The sequence below is a fragment of the Spea bombifrons genome, chromosome 1, assembly GCF_027358695.1.
Source record: "Spea bombifrons isolate aSpeBom1 chromosome 1, aSpeBom1.2.pri, whole genome shotgun sequence".
Classification (NCBI taxonomy): Eukaryota; Metazoa; Chordata; class Amphibia; order Anura; family Pelobatidae; genus Spea; species Spea bombifrons.
This window is the reverse complement of record NC_071087.1, coordinates 23,522,039-23,541,608: the sequence shown is the minus strand read 5'-3', so window position 1 is coordinate 23,541,608 and position 19,570 is coordinate 23,522,039. Positions and strand designations below refer to the sequence as shown.

The window sequence follows — 19,570 nt, the reverse complement described above, 5'->3', positions numbered from 1 at the left end:
AGATGTCAGTGTTGTGGAAATGATAGGCTAGATGAAGAATTAGCAGATTTCCTACTAAGACAATTAAAATGTACTTGAAAAGAAGGTGATGATATTAAAAGCAGATAAGATGGCACAATTTGTGCAGGCACCAGGTATAAATCCTGATAACTATTAAACATAAAAGTGCAAAATAAAGTAGCCTATTCACTACATTGTGCTTGTGAGTTGGCCAAAAATACCAGTTTGCAGTACAAAGGTGCACTTTACAAATTCCTTAAAGCCAGCTTGCATTAACCTTCAACTGAATGAGAAAAAAAACCCAAATCTGCATACAATCGACTCCAGTTGGTGTGAGTTGAGCAAGGCAAGCAAGCAACTCACAGATTTCATAATCCCAGGGGGCTGCAGGGTCTTGTGAGTCTGCCCACACCTGCAGTAGGACTCCCTATGAACCAAGGTAAGGGATGGAGCCATGCAAGCAGTGGGGGGTAATTAAATTTTGGTGTAGCCCCACATCCTTATCTTTTGCTCAGAAGGATAGGGGGTTAATATTTATAAAAATAGTGTGAATGTCTCTATATGAATGCATGTGTCCTGTGGTACGAGTTCCAAAGATGGGGGTGAAATGAGAACTCCCTTTAAGGTTGTCCTGATACAGTATACATTACTGGTATGATCATTGGTGGGATGTATGACGGCACTGCTCTGTTAACGTTATGATGACTGGTTGTTTTAGCAACCACAGATCTATTGTTGTACATTACCAGTCCACTGGGAACCCATCTTTCTACCAACCTCTTGAATACATTACTATTTTTCTACATTAAGAAAGATTAAACACTGATATCTCTCATCTAAGATAAAAGTTTAATGCTCGCACCAAAATTATTTATCACTAGTGTTGTTATTATCTTTAATTCCATTTTAAGTTGTTCATTTTTATATTTTCTGGCTCTGACAACCACCAATGATTTTAATGGGCATTTCATACAATTTGTGGGTTAGTTTATTTCATTGACATTATTATTTTTAGTTACACAATTAAAGATACTGTTGGCATGCATTTAAAATCCTGGCCATTTTATGACTATTAACCATCTTACATGGTGAGATTAATTTGTGTTTATTTGTCATCATTTTGTAACATGCATAGATTTTGTAAATTAATGGAAATGTATTACCACAGACTAATCCATGTGTTTTATTAAATTTTACAATCTTAGTTTAACAATATAACAAAATACAGAATGTCCCCCACTTTCGACGAATAGAACTCTATGAACAAGTTTTACATAACTTGGAGACATGTTTTATTATATACTTTTTTTTATTATATACTGTACCTTACATTACCAGTTTGTTCTGTAAAATCTGTATATTTCAATTTTTTAGTCCGGATCTACATATTAGGAGCTATGTAAGGGGTCCGGGGTCCATCTGTTTACTTTATTAAAATACATTGTTAAGTAAACAAATTGTTTTTTTATGTTGTTCTAGTTTTTTACGTGTTTTCTGGTTTCAAAGCTGCTGCCAGTTTCAGGCAGAGACTCTGCCCACTGAGCTTGCAGGACAGGAATAGCACGTTTCTACATATTTCCTCAACAAATGGAATTATGAATGTCTCATTTCCTTAACATTTAAACGTTTACACATAACCATGGCAATATGTCTTTCTCCATCCATGAGCAGATGCTGTAGGAAATAAGTCATTATTATCAGAGGTGGTGCTACCATATAAACAGATTAAGCAGCTGCGTAGGGCCCTCTCTGGTTTAAGATTATATATATATAATTGTGATCAAAAGTTTGCATACCCTGGCAGAAATATTGCAATTGATGTTGAAATTATGACATTAAATAAGTTATGGTGGGTAAAGGTGATGAAAAACCCTTCCACTTAAATTTAAAGGGTAGTAGAAGCATTATTAAACACTCATCTACAGACGCCAGACATGCCAGAAGGCTTGTTTTTCCCTCAGAAATCTCATGGTGCTGCCACAACCACAAGGGATTCTGGGTAGGCTCATGCAAACAAGGTCAACAATGATCACCTTTGATTCCAATTTAAAATCATAGCAGTCTATCATTTTTAAACATAGACTTCAATATAGAATTTTTACAAGAGGTGAGAAACAACATTTTGGACAGTAATAATAATAGTGAGAAAAAGAAATGAAGATACCTTCCCTATACACGTAAAATGGGTTTGAATACATATTGTATATATCGCTCGCTTTCATTTGAAAACACAGTTCCATAACAAAATGAGATGACCTTATAGAATTGTGGTCGAGAAAACTAACCCAAATTTACCCCAAGAAGATCAAGACAGATTGTCCCACAATATATATACCATATACATTACTACTTCCCACCAAACATAGTGAGCACAAATAAACGGTAGAACTCTTGGCTGTATCTTATTAAATATGTCATATATCACCATATCTACAATTGCTTGCGCACCCTTTTTCTAATGAAAACAGCCCAGGGAAGACCATACCATCACACCCAAAGAACTCAATTCTCACGTGCTAGCTTGCATTTGGTTGGATTACTGCCCATAGTCCTTATAGAAAGAATAAACTTGTCATTCTGTCAATTCTAGGTTTGTACATCTAGCAGAAAAAATCAAGGCAGTAAACAATGTCAGGGATGAGCGCATACAACAAAACAGAGTGGTTTGTTTACAAGAAATCTAACTTCCCACAGAAAATGTGAAAAGACAGTTTAAAATCCTTGTAGTTTCCACAGATAACAAATACAAATGTGAAAAACTGTGTTGTGACCTTGTCACAGCTCTGAGCATTGACAATAACCAATTATTGGGTTTCAAAGGTACTTGGAGTATATCAGACACTCAATAACCCCCTGACAGTAATTGCTGCACTAATTCTGTGATTAGGGTAACTTTTAGAGAACCTAGCGGGTGAAACAGACAATTAACACTATATCACTTGGCAGTCACTCGAGTTGTTTAGTTTTCTTGGTGTTGCATAAATTCAATTATTTGTCCAGTTGAAGATAAGTACTCTTCTGCTTGTTGCTTTTTTCCCATGCTTTTGAAAAAAAAAAAACAATAGTTATTATAAGGTTTCAGGGCAATGTTGACAACAATCAATTTGTCTGAGTGTCAGTATTCAAGGCTTAGCTTTCCGATGCCTTTATTTAGAAGAATAATATAAATGCGTAAACGTTCACTGTACTGAACTCAAGACTAGAACAGGCTATTGTTATATCCACGTTCATTCTCTGCAGAAAGTTCTCTACGTTATAATTTGCTTGTTGCTAACACTTGGTTTGTTTTTCCATTTAGAGCTGGAACAACAGTAGTTGTGGATAGCATCAAATCTTCATTCTTGGTGCTGATCAAATCTGTAAGTACAGGAGAATACTTTATTGTATGATCTATAACGAAATAGGAGCCCGGTAACCCTTGTCCACTTGTTTTGAGTAGAACACAGAATTCGCTGTGAATTGTAATTCCTATGCAATGAGAATGTAGCTATACAAATAAAGAACTTATATACGTTAATACTTATATATTTATTTGACCTCAAATTAGGCAACCATGTCAGTATAAGAGTCCGGAAAATGAATGAGAAACCATTTGGGTCTGAGTTGAGATGGCAACAAAATAGGTGGGCTCCATTATGGACATTAAGTTGAATGGATGAGTTAAGGGGAAGGAAAGCAAGAATATACAGGGCCGGCCCAAGACAAAATGCCGCATTGGGCGAAGTTTAAAATGCCGCCCCCCCCATTATGTACCCTTCCTCTCCCTGCCGCTCCCCCATTATCTACCCTTCTTCTCCCTGCCGCCCCCCCATTATCTACCCTTCCTCTCCCTGCCACCCCCCCCCCATTATCTACCCCCCCCCGTACTTACCTTTCAGCAGTCCTGCGGTGAGTCTCCCTGCTCGGTCTCGGTGCCGGCTTGTAATTCTGAGCGCCGGAAATGACATCATCTTCCGGCGCTCAACATTACAAGCCGGCACCGAGACCGAGCTAGAGGGCTCGCAGAGGAGAGAGAGAGGGGCGCCGAGCGGGACGTCAGGTTACGTAAAGCTTATTAATTGGTTAATCCTGAAACTATGCGGAAATAGGCAGAAAGGCAGAAAACCGTTAGAAACAAATATTAGATACTTTCCTGCAACAAGATATAGCCAGAATGGCGCTTGCGGTTAGTAAAATATAGATAACTGAATACACTGCTACTTGCGTCTCTCACATATCTGCGTGAGGTGTAACCCTTTATTGGTCGAGGCCAGCTTATATTCATTAAAGCAATAAGCGTTTCTTGCTGATATATATAATGGTTCCATAACACTGACAACTTGGTAAGATAAAACCACTCGGCGCCCTCTCTCTCTCTCTTCTCGGCTGTAAAATAAAAAAAAAAAGGGCAGTCATAAAAAAGAATGGTGCTTACATCTATTTAACTTGCTTCCCCAAATGAAAGCAGTGTAAATGGTCTGAAAGCAAGGATGCAAGTGGGGAGAACAACAGCGTCCATAGAGTCCTGCAGAGAATTGTCCAGAGGCAGGGTTAATGCTGGTACTAGTAATTTAAGTTGTCACTTTTGGTGTTGGTTAGGCTAGGGAGCGAGGTATCTCTGTATGGGTCATACACAGGTATCAGGGACACGTTTTTGCACCCAACAGTAGGAATGATATTTCTAATGCTGCAGTTAATTGCATATTGTGCTGCATAAGTGTTAATTTCAGCAAATATGGCATCAAGCTGTGTTTAGCAGAGTCAAATATGTTTTGGATGATTCCCTGTTTTCTTAAATAATGGTAAGGAACAGGAGTGGCAGAAATTGCGCACTGTTATCTCATAAATTGGGATGACCAGTACATTTATCTGGGACTGCTAGTTTTTTTTAGAAAAGCTTCATTATTCTCAATTGTTATATTTGTATTCATTTAAGTATTCATGTTACTGCTGCAACCACAATAAGGTATTAGTTTGTGGAAATTCTTAGTTCATATAACCTTAGTTGCGAGTCTGGTGGAACTGATAATATAATTATCCGTGATCATGTCAGTGGAAGAGGTGTTAGTAATGTTTCCATGATATAACGTATTGTATGAGTTGACGTCCTATTTCTCCATAGGGAAGATGTCTGATTGTGGTTCAGCTCACACCAGACAGACTGTTGGCAGAGTCGGGATCCTCAAAGAACTACTCTTCTCTTTTGGAAAGGTTTCCCACAATACCATTTCTTCTGGAGAACAGAGATTGCTCTCCTTACACATTTGAAAGTAAGACAATTTTTGTGGCTAATAATACAGGTGTAATTCCTCCAACATGGCTGTCTTTCAACATGCATCAGCCTTTTTTTGTACAGTTTTTATAGTTCACATTTTCACATCTTTTTGTTTTTCCCTAGGGCCAGTGTTACCACGGACATCATATTCTGCTTCCATTAGAACAGTATCTAAACAAATGCACATGAGACAACGACCTCAGGTATGGGCATCTTATCTGTGTCCTAAATATAACAACATATAACACTTTACAGGGCAACCCTTTTAGGGGCAGAACCATCTAAACATCAAAAAAAATTACATTATTTACAATCACAGTACACTGTATACCATGCACACAATAAGCTCACAATAAACAGTATCACTGAAACTAAACACACTGCTTTGGTAGTATCTTTAAGCTGTGGGAATGTAGTGATACAGTATGTGTGAAAAGTTGTGTTCTAGCGGTCCACCCAAAAAGTACTTTGGTTCTCAAATACAATAAAAAACATAGACAGAAACTTTAGGTTTTGTACCCTGCATTAAATTAAATAATGTAAATGGGCACACAACAAGGTCTATTGATTATCTGTAATGCAACCTGCTGGAAAACCTAAAATCAGCACTCTATATGTTTTATACCTGCAAGGCCAGTCTTAGTAGCAGGAGGCCATGGCAGCCATTTGGGGTGCGTTAATCAGGGGGCCTACCGCTGGAGGAGTCGGGCTGGTTGGGCAGATCATGAATCTCCATCTAACCGGCCCAAAATGAAGGAAGAGCAAGGTCTGTTGATACAGAAATCTGCTTTTGCGCTCCCTCCCACTGTGTGTCGGCAATTGATGCTGAGAGCGACAGACAACTGAAACAGAGGTCTGCAGGGACAGACTTCATGTTCCTACCACGAGAATCAAGAAGACAGAAAAGGAGAGGGAGAAAGGTAAGGCATGGGGGAAAAGGGCAGAGATGTGGAGAACGGTGAGAAATAATGAGAAATAAGAAAGAAAATTAGAAAGAAGAGAGATTAAGAAAAAGGAGAGCTATAATGAGAAAGCAGAGAAAGTGTCAGTGTATGGTGTCAGAATGGGCATGTGGGGGGTGCCAGAGTACAGTGTTGGACTGTGTTGAGTGTTAGTGCATGGGGTAAGATTGCGTGTGGAGGGTATCAGTGTACAGTGTTAAACTGAATGTGTGTTAGTGTACAGTGTAGTGTATCAGTGTATAGCGTTAGAATGAGTATGTATGGGAGTGTCAGTGTATAGTGTTTGAATGTGTGTTAGAGTATGGTTCTAGACCGAGTATGTGCGTTTGAGTGTATGAGCCAGGAAGGTGATCCATACAGAGACATGCATGGAGCAGAGGACTGGGCAGTGAAGAAGCGGCACAGGGTAGAGGGGCAGAGCAATTATCTCCTGTGGCCCGGTGTGATGTACCATGCGTACCTGACTCGGCTATGGCAGCATAAGAAATCATTTCTCTGCATCATATTCTGTTCAGCTTCCTCACTACTCATTGCTGCTAGGCCTTAAAAATATTGCTATCCACATAAATAAATGGCAGGGTGTAAGAGAATTTTCTCGCCTGGGGTGCCATGTGGTCTAGGACTGGCCCTGAACAGCTGTCTGTAACTGGCAGCCTTTACCAGCGTGCTGGAATTCACAAATTATATAAAAAAAACAACTGGAATTTAATTATCTCAGTAGCACAAAACTATAGGTCGCAGTCTGCCATAACCGATCCTTCATTTAGATGGTGATAGAGATCTATGAATATCAGAGTAATAGTACCTTTATGGTATCTTTAGTGCATTTAAAACACTCTGCTATGATCACTTTGTATTCCTGTAAATGCCACCAGTCTTATGACATGTATCTATTATTATTATTGTCAATTCTTAGGTAGTAGAAGGCATATGTCAAGAATGAATCATAAATCCTATTGCTTGAAGAATGCTGTATGCGTGTGTCATTGTAGTTAATCAAGGTATTTCAGTTCAACATGAGGTTTATCCGTGGATGGCTGGTACAGAACTGTAGAAATAAACTAAAAATAATAGTTCCCAAGAAAGGCGGCACTGGAAGAAATTAGTGACAGCAAGGACACTTGACTGCAACCCCAACATGACAAGAGTCACCTACAGTAGGCTGGTTAAGGCTTAAGTCTTTACGAAAGGGAGAATGGGAAGACTGGATGGACTTAATGATTCTTTATCTACTATCAAATTCTACATATTATCTTTAAAATACAAGCAACAATTGTTATTTTTTTCCCTAAATGCTCTAAAAACCTAGTGCATCTTATATCCAGGTAATGTCGCATTAAATATCTATATAAATAAGACAATTTTATTGCACCCTTTATGAAGTGACACGTGTGTCCATAACCATGGTGTACACGATGATTTAAAACCAATGTTTACCATACCAGAAGAATCTAAGTATTCTTTATTAAACACTCTCACGTCCCAGAATTATATACACTGATATAAATCACCTCTTTCAATGAAACTATATCAGGTTAAGGTGGATGAGGAATGAGTTTAATATGTGTTTGAATTTAATGTGTGATCTAAGGTAGGTTACATTACTAAGCACATATCTTTTTATACTTGACTCTTAATGGTACGCAAAGGTATTCAGTTTCTATTAAATTTAGATATAAGGGCAAAGCCCAAAGACAATTTTAATCTCTGATTTATAAAAATAACAGTGGGGTGGTTTTTCATCACATTCTCGTTTAGGGGTCTTACACGATAATTAAAGGGAGCCAGCTTTTGATATATAAAGTATATACCGTGGCCACAATAACAGGGCTTAATGACAGACAGCAAGAGGTCTATCTACGTGTGCCCTGACACTAGTTACAAGAGCTCAAAGGAAAACTATATAACTTTGAGACAAATAACTGTCATTTATTTCTGTTTAATGGTTTTTAGACAGCTGGACCATCAACCTTCTCATTAAGAGACAGAAAGGAGAACTGTGATTTGGACATTAAAGGTAATAAATCTACAGGGACAACATAGGGATGCTTAGATGACTCAAGTCTAAATCTGGGAATGCCTGTTTTATTTCACAAAGCTTCTAATTGCATCATGGAATTTGGAATGACTTATGAGAACATAGCGAGAACACTCACTTTTAAGAGCAAACAGCAAATTGTAGATGTTTTAGGTTGAACGTATAATTATAGCGTTATATCAGCCTGGGGGAAATAAATAAAATAAAATAACAGTAGTCTGTGAGAAGAGGGAGGTGATTCGTGGAGTTATGTCTTAACCTGTACAAATACAGTAATGTGCAACCACAAGTCCCCTTAAAGAGAAACCCCAGCCATCGTAAGTGCTTTAATACATATGATCTTTTACATTTTTGTATGACCCCCTCTTGCAAATCCATAGAGGGATTCTTCTCCATCTCTAGCTACTAGATTTGCAAATAGAATGTCTTCTCCATTTTGGCTTTATTTTTGCTGAATTATTCATGGCACGGTGTAATATGTCATGTGTTGTTCATCTGAGGTTGTATTTACCTAATTTTTTAGACTTGCTAAGGAACAGATGATTGTTATGTACTAAAGAGGGTGTACAGAGTGTACTTTCTTTTTCACATAACGGTAACTGAAAGGGTACATTCCCAAAGAGTGGTGAGTCTTCGAAACATTGGCATTTTAAAGGAGCATTTTTCATTTTATGACAGGTAAGCCCCCATTTACTACCACTGGGCTTGAGACATTACTGCCCCTTTAAATGTTTTCTGCCATTATATCTAAAAGGGTACAGAGCAATCCTCAGCAGAGAAATCAATATCCGCAGAAGCTCCAACTGCTGACTAGACCAAGCAAGGATTTTAATGCCTGATGAACAAGTAAACAGAAAGTAGTCAGACCTCAGAGGTCTGGTTGTATTAACCCTGCAAAGTATATTTGGAGAATAAGCTTCTGCACATATATCCCCAATAAATACAGTGAATGATGGGAATTATGAATCATCTAACCGTTTGAGGATTTGAGAATCTGAATAGATAGCAGTAACTTGTTGCTACATTCTACAAATTGCAAACTACTACTGCAAACCATTTTTATTATCAGCACAAGACTTTTATCACAAGAAGTTTTCATTAATGTTTTTTGGGGGGTTTTTTTGACGCAAAAAGATTTATCCTTTTATACATTTTAAATATGTCACATTTAATGTTTAATATTAGCACAGTGGGGTGAAAATTCTTCCCAGTGCTCATTAGAACTCTTTGTGTTAGTCACAAACTTTGTCTTATGAAACCACTTTGAGTGTGGAACAAGTTAGCTACTTAATTAATTGCTTTGACAATATAGAAGAAAGACTTGTTGATCTCAGACAATTAAATCATCTGCCAAAATAGAATGAGCTGTCTATCTATACCCATGTTAAACAGCTAACAGTGGCGGAACTACCGGGGTCGCAGGGGTCGCGACTGCGACCGGGCCCCGGTGGCAGGGGGGCCCAAGCCAAGGGGCCGCCCGAAATCGGGCCCCGGCGGCAAGGGGCCCCAAGGTCTATGAGTTATAGACGGCCGTAGAGGCCGCATAGGCCCAGTCAGGACCGGACTGACTGGGCCTATGCGGCCTCTACGGCCGTCTATAACTCAGGGCAAAAGGGGCACTTGCCCCTTAACCCTGCAGCAGCTGCTACCGGGCCCGCCACTCTAGGGGGCCCGGGCAACCCCCACGATTAATTCCGCGGGGGGCCGCTACTTACTGGCAGACGAGGATGCCGGGGGACGCAGGAATCCAACAGTCACGTGACGTACGTCACATGACCCTGCTGCGCATCTGCTTCCCCCTATGCACTGAACAAGTTGGTCTGCGAGCGCCGAGCGGCACATACTTTTTACATCTTCGGTTGTTCAGGTAAGGGGAGGCTGCATGAAGGAGTATTTGAGATTGAGTGAGAGAATTAATGAATATCTGTGAAGGAGTGAGTGAATGAATGTTTGTGAATGAGTATATGTAAATGAGTATCTGAATGAGGGAATTAATGAGTATCAATGTATGAATATCTGAATGATTGAATGGATTATCTGTGAATTAGTGAGTAAATATTTGTGAATTAATATATATGTGTGTGTGTGTGTGTGAGAGATAGCATGGATGTGTAAGGGGGGGGGCAAAGATACCACAGTCAGGCTGTTTTGGTGGCAAAGATGCCACAGACGGGCTGTTTTGGTGGCAAAGATGCCACAGGAGGGCTGTTATGGGGCCAAAGATGCCAAAGGCGGGCTGTTATGAGGCCAAAGATGCCACAGGAGGGCTGTTACGGTGGCAAAGATGCCACAGGAGGGCTGTTATGGTGGCAAAGATGCCACAGGTGGGCTGTTATGGGGCCAAAGATGCCACAGGCGGGCTGTTATGGGGCCAAAGATGCCACAGGCGGGCTGTTTTGGTGGCAAAGATGCCACAGGCGGGCTGTTTTGGTGGCAAAGATGCCACAGGCGGGCTGTTTTGGGGCCAAAGATGCCACAGGAGTGCTGTTTTGGGGCCAAAGATGCCACAGGAGGGCTGTTTTGGGGCCAAAGATGCCACAGGAGGGCTGTTATGGTGGCAAAGATGCCACAGGCGGGCTGTTATGGGGCCAAAGATGCCACAGGCGGGCTGTTATGGGGCCAAAGATGCCACAGGCGGGCTGTTATGGTGGCAAAGATGCCACAGGAGGGCTGTTATGGTGGCAAAGATGCCACAGGAGGGCTGTTATGGTGGCAAAGATGCCACAGGCGGGCTGTTATGGGGCCAAAGATGCCACAGGCGGGCTGTTATGGGGCCAAAGATGCCACAGGAGGGCTGTTATGGTGGCAAAGATGCCACAGGAGGGCTGTTATGGGGCCAAAGATGCCACAGGCGGGCTGTTATGGGGCCAAAGATGCCACAGGCGGGGTGTTTTGGTGGCAAAGATGCCACAGGCGGGCTGTTTTGGTGGCAAAGATGCCACAGGCGGGCTGTTTTGGTGGCAAAGATGCCACAGGCGGGCTGTTTTGGGGCCAAAGATGCCACAGGAGTGCTGTTTTGGGGCCAAAGATGCCACAGGAGGGCTGTTTTGGGGCCAAAGATGCCACAGGAGGGCTGTTATGGTGGCAAAGATGCCACAGGCGGGCTGTTATGGGGCCAAAGATGCCACAGGCGGGCTGTTATGGGGCCAAAGATGCCACAGGCGGGCTGTTATGGTGGCAAAGATGCCACAGGAGGGCTGTTATGGTGGCAAAGATGCCACAGGAGGGCTGTTATGGTGGCAAAGATGCCACAGGCGGGCTGTTATGGGGCCAAAGATGCCACAGGCGGGCTGTTATGGGGCCAAAGATGCCACAGGAGGGCTGTTATGGTGGCAAAGATGCCACAGGAGGGCTGTTATGGGGCCAAAGATGCCACAGGCGGGCTGTTATGGGGCCAAAGATGCCACAGGCGGGGTGTTTTGGTGGCAAAGATGCCACAGGCGGGCTGTTTTGGTGGCAAAAATGCCACAGTCAGGCTGTTTTGGTGGAAAGATTATTTATGTATTCAAAGAAAAAGGGGCGCATGTACAAAAAGGGCCCTATGTACATGCGCCCCTTTTTCTTTGATTATGCCCTTTGAACATGCGCCCCTTTTTCTTTGATTTTTTTACAGAAATGATTCAATATGTAAATTGAATTTGTTGAAAAAAAATTGTTGGGTAAAAATCATGTTTTTTTGGGGGGGTGGGGGGCCCTTAACAGATTCTCGCACCCGGGCCCTGAGGGGTCTAGTTACGCCCCTGACAGCTAACATGTACTTTTTATGTGTATTTATAGTTAGTAAATGTAAGGTATTGTGCCAGCTAGGCTGATATATTAATGACGGTGATACTCTTCCTCTTATTAGTTGACACCATGCACTTACCTTGCTGAGGGTAGCTGCTCCCTGCTGGCTGAGGGGTGTGAGAATGAAATGTCTTGTAAGGATGTACAGTGCAGAATACTGAGATACTACATCATATCCTGGACCTCTGCACTGGAGTATGATAAGGAGATCAGGCTAGAGAAGCAGAAGTCACCCGTAGTTGGGTTGCTTCCCCTTCCAGTGTGCCACCCTAGGTCTAAATTGCCTATGCCTTTAAATGTTTCTGTGGGACTTTGGGAGACAAAGTTCTCATTGTTTCTATTCATATTGGATTGATGAGATTTCAGTCCCATTCCTTTTTGTTGTTTGATGTTGAAATTTGAGTCGTTTTGTTCAGCATTTGATGTGATTATTGCTACCTGTTGATTATTCAAGTGGCCAGGTGGAGGAGTCGCAGGATTTGAAAATAAGAGCTGTGGCATTCCTACAAGAGTGGTTTTTTTTGTTGTTGTTTAATTGTAGATTTACCCTTTGCCACAATAATCTGCACATCTATTTAGGCTTAGCATTTGTTATTTGCATTATCCAGCTGCTTGCCCCATAGCCTCTTATTTTAATATTTTTACAGAGTGGTGGCAATAGTTGTACCTATGCCTTGGCGCAGATATAAGTAAAGTTCTGGAAGCCACCCTCATCTTTATCGTCATATGAGAAAATTTGAGATGGCTTTAGTAACCTCCCAAATCGTTTACTGCTATGTTTCTTGATGCCAGCTATTAAAGGCCAGATCCTCATAATGAGGCGGGTGCCTAGAACACAACCACTTTTTTAGGATAATGACAAAAGGTGAAAGAAGAGGAGCTTCCACTCCACTTACTTTCTGCCTATGTATGATGACTATGCTACACCAAATGGCATTCTATTATATGACTGATAGAGAGACAAATAGAGAACATTTGTGTTACAGTCCCACTGAGTGTGAATAAATCCACAAATGATTCAACACATGACAAGCTATAAAAGGGGCAATAAGTCCTTAGACATCTGTGATTTTAGGCACTTGGGCCTCCATAATTTTATTTAGTATTTTTTTACATGCAATTTCATATTGACTATGTGAGATCATCAGCTCTCCATACAGCATTTATACCATATTTGCTCGATTATAAGACGACCCTGATTATAAGACGACCCCCCAAAATCTGAATATTAACTTAGGAAAAAAAGAAAAAGCCTGAATATAAGACGACCCCAAAGGAAAAAAGTTTTACCAGTAAATGTTAATTCATGTAAACTATTTTTTTTAATAAAAGCTATGATTGAGAAAAAGATTTTTTTTGTTTTTATTTCTTGTATTTTCCAACCTGTCCCCCAGTTACGCACATCTGCCCCCAGGCTTGCCACTCCAATATGGCACTGTGGCCCATGATATGCCTTTTAACCCTCTATATGCCACTGTGCCCCATGGTATGCCTTTTGACCCCCTATGTGCCACTCTGCCTCCAGAAATGCCTTATACCCCTATATCCCATTCTGGCATTTAGGGGGTTAAAATGCATATTATGGGGCAGAGTGGCATATAGGGAGGTATAAGGCATTTCAGGAGGCAGAGTGACATTATGGGAGTTAAAAGGCATTGTATAGAGCACTCTGCCTCCAGAAATGCCTTATACCCCTATATGCCACTCTGCCATTTAGGGGGCTAAAAGGCATATTATGGGGCAGAGTGGCATATAGGGAGGTATAAGGCATTTCAGGAGGCAGAGTGCGCTATTAAATCCCCCCTTAACGCCACTCCAGAAATGCCCTATGCCCCCATTTAACACACACACACACCCTATACCCCCATTTAACTAACTAACACACACACACACACACACACACACACACACACTCTCTCTCTCCCCCCCTCTCTCACCCCCCTTCCCCCGCTCTCCCCCCTCTCTTACCGGTGCTTCCAGCCGGGGCAGCGGGTTGACGTCGCCTTCTGCTGCAGCCGGAAGGAGGTGTGGCTAGCAGCGGGGGTTTGTATGCGTCCGTCGCGTATACTTTCCCCGGCTGTCAGAGATCAAAGTTCCCCGCACCGGTGCGGCACCGGTGCGGGGAACTCTAATCTCTGACAGTCGGGGAAGGTCTATGCGACGGACGCAGACAACCCCCGCTGCTAGCCACACCTCCTTCCGGCTGCAGCGGACGTTGTCTACGCGGATCGCGTAGACGTCAACCCGCTGCCCCGGCAACGCAGTAGGAAGCAAGGAAGCACCGGTAAGTGTGTGTATGATGGGGGGGGGTGAGACAGGAGGATCCAGGTCCCCTGCAGCAGTGCGGGGGATCTGGATCTTAGTCTCCTAATCAGACCTCTATTTGAGGTCTGATTAGAAGACGACCCCGATTAGAAGACGAGGGGTATTTTTCAGAGCATTTGCTCTGAAAAAAACCTCGTCTTATAATCGAGCAAATACGGTAATATGCATAGATTCTTTGAGCTCTAGATTTTTTGCTTACTTCTGTTATTGTCTTTCTGATATGCAGTATTGTTAAAAGAAATGTCTTTTTAAAATCCCAAAGGCGCTGATAAACTATCACAGTATTCTATTCTTTGGTCAACAACTCATACATCTGGTACTCTCAGAAGCTAAAACCCTTTCAGATGTTGTGGTTGCTATATCAGAAGCGAGTTTGGTTTCAACACTGGCTATTATTCCATCTATTTTTCAAAGCCTTAATTATCTATTCCATTGATATGGTTTATTGTAATTGGTTTTTAATATACCGAGTTCTTTTCCATCTAACCAAGATGTCTGTTCACTAAATGCCCAGTGATGATGATGACCATGTCTTGCAGCTTGAGCTGATCACCTCTTTGTAGAGTCAGGGACAAAACTCTTTGGAAGCTTGGACCACTTGAAGATCAGTCCCAAACTCATCCAATATCCAGAAGTGGGGTGGGGTAAAAATAAATACAATAGACTTGAGGGGGCATCTATGCCCTCCACCCTCTGCCCATTAGGGTGAGGGAGGTTAAAGTTGCCCAAAACTCCTTTTGAGAGACATGTCTTCATCTAAAAGTTAGGTTGTTTGGGTTAGATAATGGCCATATTAGAGGTGCACTAGTTATCTAATGTGAAATGCAAAACACTGAACCCTTGGTTTTTAATCAGCTTATAGACAATTGTTGGTTTACTGCTATATGTTTGAATCGACACTGCTGTTTTCTTAACTTCACAGAAGACATCCTTGTATTTAAGAAGGTACAATAGTTTATTTTTAATTTCGGCTGTGAAAAAAAAAGTTAATTACATTATTGCTGTTTGCCAAACCAATATTGAATCAAAATGACATACTTACAATAGAATAATAGCCATAACGATGACTATACCCTTGTCTGGCTGCATCAATGCCTTGTTTAACTTTAAGACAATTGATTGTGCAATTTGTAATTACTGTATGATTTAGAATTAAGACTGTTCTATGCTTTCAAGCCATTTGATACCAATTAATTACATTTTACATCAACATATTTATTTTAACAGCCCATATAATAACTTGCCTTCTGTTTAGCTGCAGATGTAAGAAATTGTGAAAAGGGGAGATGCTCCTTGGAGAAAGTAAGTTTTTAGTAATAAACCATCCAATGAAACTCAAAGCTGGCCATGGACCCTGGGTTATCAGGCTTTTACATACACATTTCTTGGGGTGGTAAGCTTGGGACACTGTCTTTGGTTATCTAGCGGGGGAGGCAAACTGATTTGTTTGCCAATGCTAAGGTTAGCCAATACATGGTACTTGACCAGTGAATGCCACAGTACATACCCTGCCAGAGCATCATGAGAACCAAAGGGCACCAACTGGCACCAACTTTCCTGGTGGTTTATCTGACTTCCCTGTACTTCTTTCTTTTCTTTTAATCCTACCAACCCTCACAAACATTCTATAGCTCTTTTCTAACCTCTTCCCAACAAACATTGTGCATCACCTTTCTTTCCTTACCTAATCATTCTTTCATGTACATATTCTTCTTCCTCATCCTCATTATTCTTCTCACAAACATTCTGTTTTATTGCATGTTCTAATTATTACATGTGTACATTCTGTACCTTTTTCTTCCTTATTCTCACCAACATTCTGTAATTAATTCCACGCTCCCTCTTACTTTCTCCCCTTTGTATTCCTTTTTAAAGTTTGTCCATTCATTCATTCTAATCTATTCTCTAACCTTAAAATACTGCCACAAAAGTGCACTTTACTTTTATTTGAAAAGTGCCTAAAATACATCATTTTACGTATTTCCGTGAATAACTGGAAGAAAGGTGCTGCTCTTTTGCTAATTAAAATATTGTGTTACATGGATTTTGTGGAAATGTGTTCTATCCGCCTGGTTTTGCAATTTCAGCTCCAATATAAAAAAAGAAAGACGCATTAGGAACAATAAAATTTAAAGACAATGTGGAGAGTTTTTTAATTGAAAAGTGAAACATGTAATTTAAACACAGCTTTTCTTATTCCTATAAAATTATCTCTCAATACCTACAAAAATATAAAAAAATATGTAAAGTGGCAAATGAATACATTATCCAAATCTGTTATTTTAAGGAGGCAGGACACAATTCATTTAAATAGATTTGATTTGGTTCTTCTGAGTGTAGCATTTGCGATAACTTTGTGTGAAATAGGAACCCAATATATAATTTTTTTTACAAAATGCATAACCATGCCTGGGAACTCAGTGGGTTTGACCCAGAGTCTCCGGGGTAAGTAATAGAACCCTGTGAAAACTCCAAATACGTTTAGAGCAATAGTAATTGTTTCTGATTAAACATTTTCACTGTATAAAGTCCAACAAAATAACATTTAAAGTGGGTTTATGCAGCTGTTGCACGTTTATTTCTTTGATGTAGGTGACTAGACCATCTGCTACACGCTTTATAACTGTTGGAACTCTGGAACAGGGAGGCATCTTTGTAAGTTTTAGTATTTAATTCTTAAACTCTGCCTAGTTATATATTGAAACTCACCAAAAGTACCTTTTTTTTAAAAAAAAAATGATCACATGTACAGCGAACTGATTTTTTTGGCAATGCTAGGGTTAGCCAATATATGGTACTGGACCAGTGAATGCCATAGTGCATACCCTGCCAGAACAGCAGCTTGATGGTTACCCTCGATGTCCATCACACGTAAAGGCAGATAAGGTAATGTTGATCCAGGGGGAGTCCGACTGCCTTGGAATCAAACAACTTCTCCTGGATCAGCTAATATAAGTTTGTGGACTGGTTGAACTTGATCGACTATATGTCTTTTTCAACCTTATTAACTTAGTTACTATATAACTATGTATCTGTGATAGAATTTTACAAATTAGCATCGCTGACCTTGGTAGGTTTTCTCTGTTAGATTTTTATATGTAAAATGTAATACATAAATATTAGTTGGCATTTACTTCAAATAATTGAAGACATTTTAATTGAACAATGTTCATATCCATCATATAGGGTCTGGCAGAGGCAACAGGACAAAATACAAGGAAGTGCCAGGATCTCCGATTTAGTCTGGTACGTTATTTGGATGTATAAGTGGCCATTTATTTTCACTTAAATGAACAAATTAGTGCAATGTTTGTTCAGGTTTGCTATAAAGCACGGAAGAATAAAAACTTTTACCAACGTAATTCTGCCGACGTTGTAATAAAGCTTTTCAACCTATCACTGAGTCACATGGCTTCAGGCCAACAGAAAATAGGAAAAAGGAAAGAAACTTATTTGACCATTTGAGGTAAGAACTTTTCGCCCCATCTAGTGCGAACATTTCTCTTGATGTAAGACTCAGGTCTTAGACAGTTCTTATCTTGTCTTAGATTCAGGATAGCGTTATACCTATCCCATGTATGTTTAAGTTCCCTCACCATATTAGCCACTACCACTTCTGATGTGAGGCTGTCCCATGTATCTAACACCCTCTCAGTAAAGTAAAACTTCTTTACATTACATGTAAACCTCTGACCGTCTAGTTTTAGACTATGACATGTTTCAAGAAGTAATATTTGCAGGGTTTGGGACATCAGGTGTCATTTGAATGTTGTTGCTGATGCCATATTTCTTTATATTCACCAGAGGAGGTAGGTTATCTCACCCTTATTTGCATCGTTGATGCAAATGTTACAAAAGCTTGTGTTTCGCACCTTGATCTGCCTCTTACTCATTAGCAAGGTCCAGATCAAGATGCAGAATCCACTAGGGATAGTGCACACGGATTAAATCTAAACCTTATTACAGCGAGACATTTTTATTATCGTGATTGGAGAATATTAAGTGCTGGTTATGGTCTTCTGTGTACCCCACTGGCACGCTAGCCCAATATACAAACACTTTTTTCCCACTTTTCCATCGTACTACTTGGAAACATTATGGAAACATAATTACTACATATTCACAGTGCTAAAATTATTTAAATATTTTTTAATTTACTTGTAATTTATACTTAAAAAATCTGAATAACAATAATTAGAATAATTATTTTTTTCAGCCCTTTTTATTATTTGAATTTTTCTTTATTTGGCAGATAAGTGAAGGGGCCGAGTGTATTTTCATCCCCAAAAAGTTGTTCCTGGAAGAAGCTCCTGCCAAGTCCAGACGTGATGCCCAAGAACTGGTCAGCTCATTCCCTACAGAGGCCATGATCAGGGAGTACTACGCGAGACACCAGGCATGGAGCGTCTATAAGGACAAAGTAATTGGGCAGCAGCTCATTAGACGCACGAGACGGCAATATTTCAAGCAATACCCCTCATCGTGATAACGCTTAGGTGGTAATTCATAAAACAAAACAAAAAACTGGCATATCTGGTACATAGTGCTAAATCTGGAGGAAAAATTATTTTCGGTTTCAATAAAATACATTTCTTATACATTTTTATTGCCTTTATTAACTTATACGCACATCTTTTTGAAAGAAAACACGGGGCTCAAGTTTAGTTCATTTCCGTTTTTAATAAAACTTCCCGTTAACCTGTCATTTTTCTCATCTTTTTTCACAAAAATGACTGCCTAAATTTACGATGCGTGTTCATTAAGATAGCTTTTTCATGTCTAAATTCACTGTTTACCACATTTTTCATATTTCACCTTTATGCTATCTTAAAGTATTCAGGCATGTCTTTTAATTTCTCTTAGTCAGTCTATCATTACATCAGGACCATGGAAACGCATCCGATCAGCCAGGGATTCTACCTTATTTCTAAATCTTCCTGTTTGTTTCCTAATCTGCTGATAGATACAGTAAGCAGCGGTAGCAAGCACAGGTCCTAATGAGATGTAAATAATGTTTGTGCTATATATAAAACCCAAGCCAAATGAATACAACTTTAGAACGTATCCTCATTTGTGGTATTATTGTCGTTTTCTATTCCACTGCTTTTTGTCACCGGGGAACCTTTGGTGTCCTAAACTAATATCCTAATATTACACATTTAAAAGTTGTTTTGTCTGTTTCTAAATTTTAATTCATCTTGGGCA

The 19,570-nt window shown here is 40.3% G+C and overlaps 1 protein-coding gene across 1 annotated transcript in view; it reads left to right on the top strand.

Moving 5' to 3' along the window:
* Positions 1–19,068, top strand: part of LOC128473099 (uncharacterized) — a 38,692-nt gene extending 19,624 nt beyond the window's left edge. The window contains exons 10-17 of the mRNA XM_053455153.1: positions 3,299–3,359; positions 5,102–5,249; positions 5,378–5,457; positions 8,170–8,233; positions 15,621–15,667; positions 16,958–17,020; positions 17,552–17,611; positions 18,618–19,068. Coding sequence (XP_053311128.1) covers positions 3,299–3,359; positions 5,102–5,249; positions 5,378–5,457; positions 8,170–8,233; positions 15,621–15,667; positions 16,958–17,020; positions 17,552–17,611; positions 18,618–18,851 — 757 coding nt within the window. The 3' untranslated portion in view covers positions 18,852–19,068. The remainder of the gene's footprint in view (positions 1–3,298; positions 3,360–5,101; positions 5,250–5,377; positions 5,458–8,169; positions 8,234–15,620; positions 15,668–16,957; positions 17,021–17,551; positions 17,612–18,617) is intronic.
* Positions 19,069–19,570: the final 502 nt, after the last annotated feature.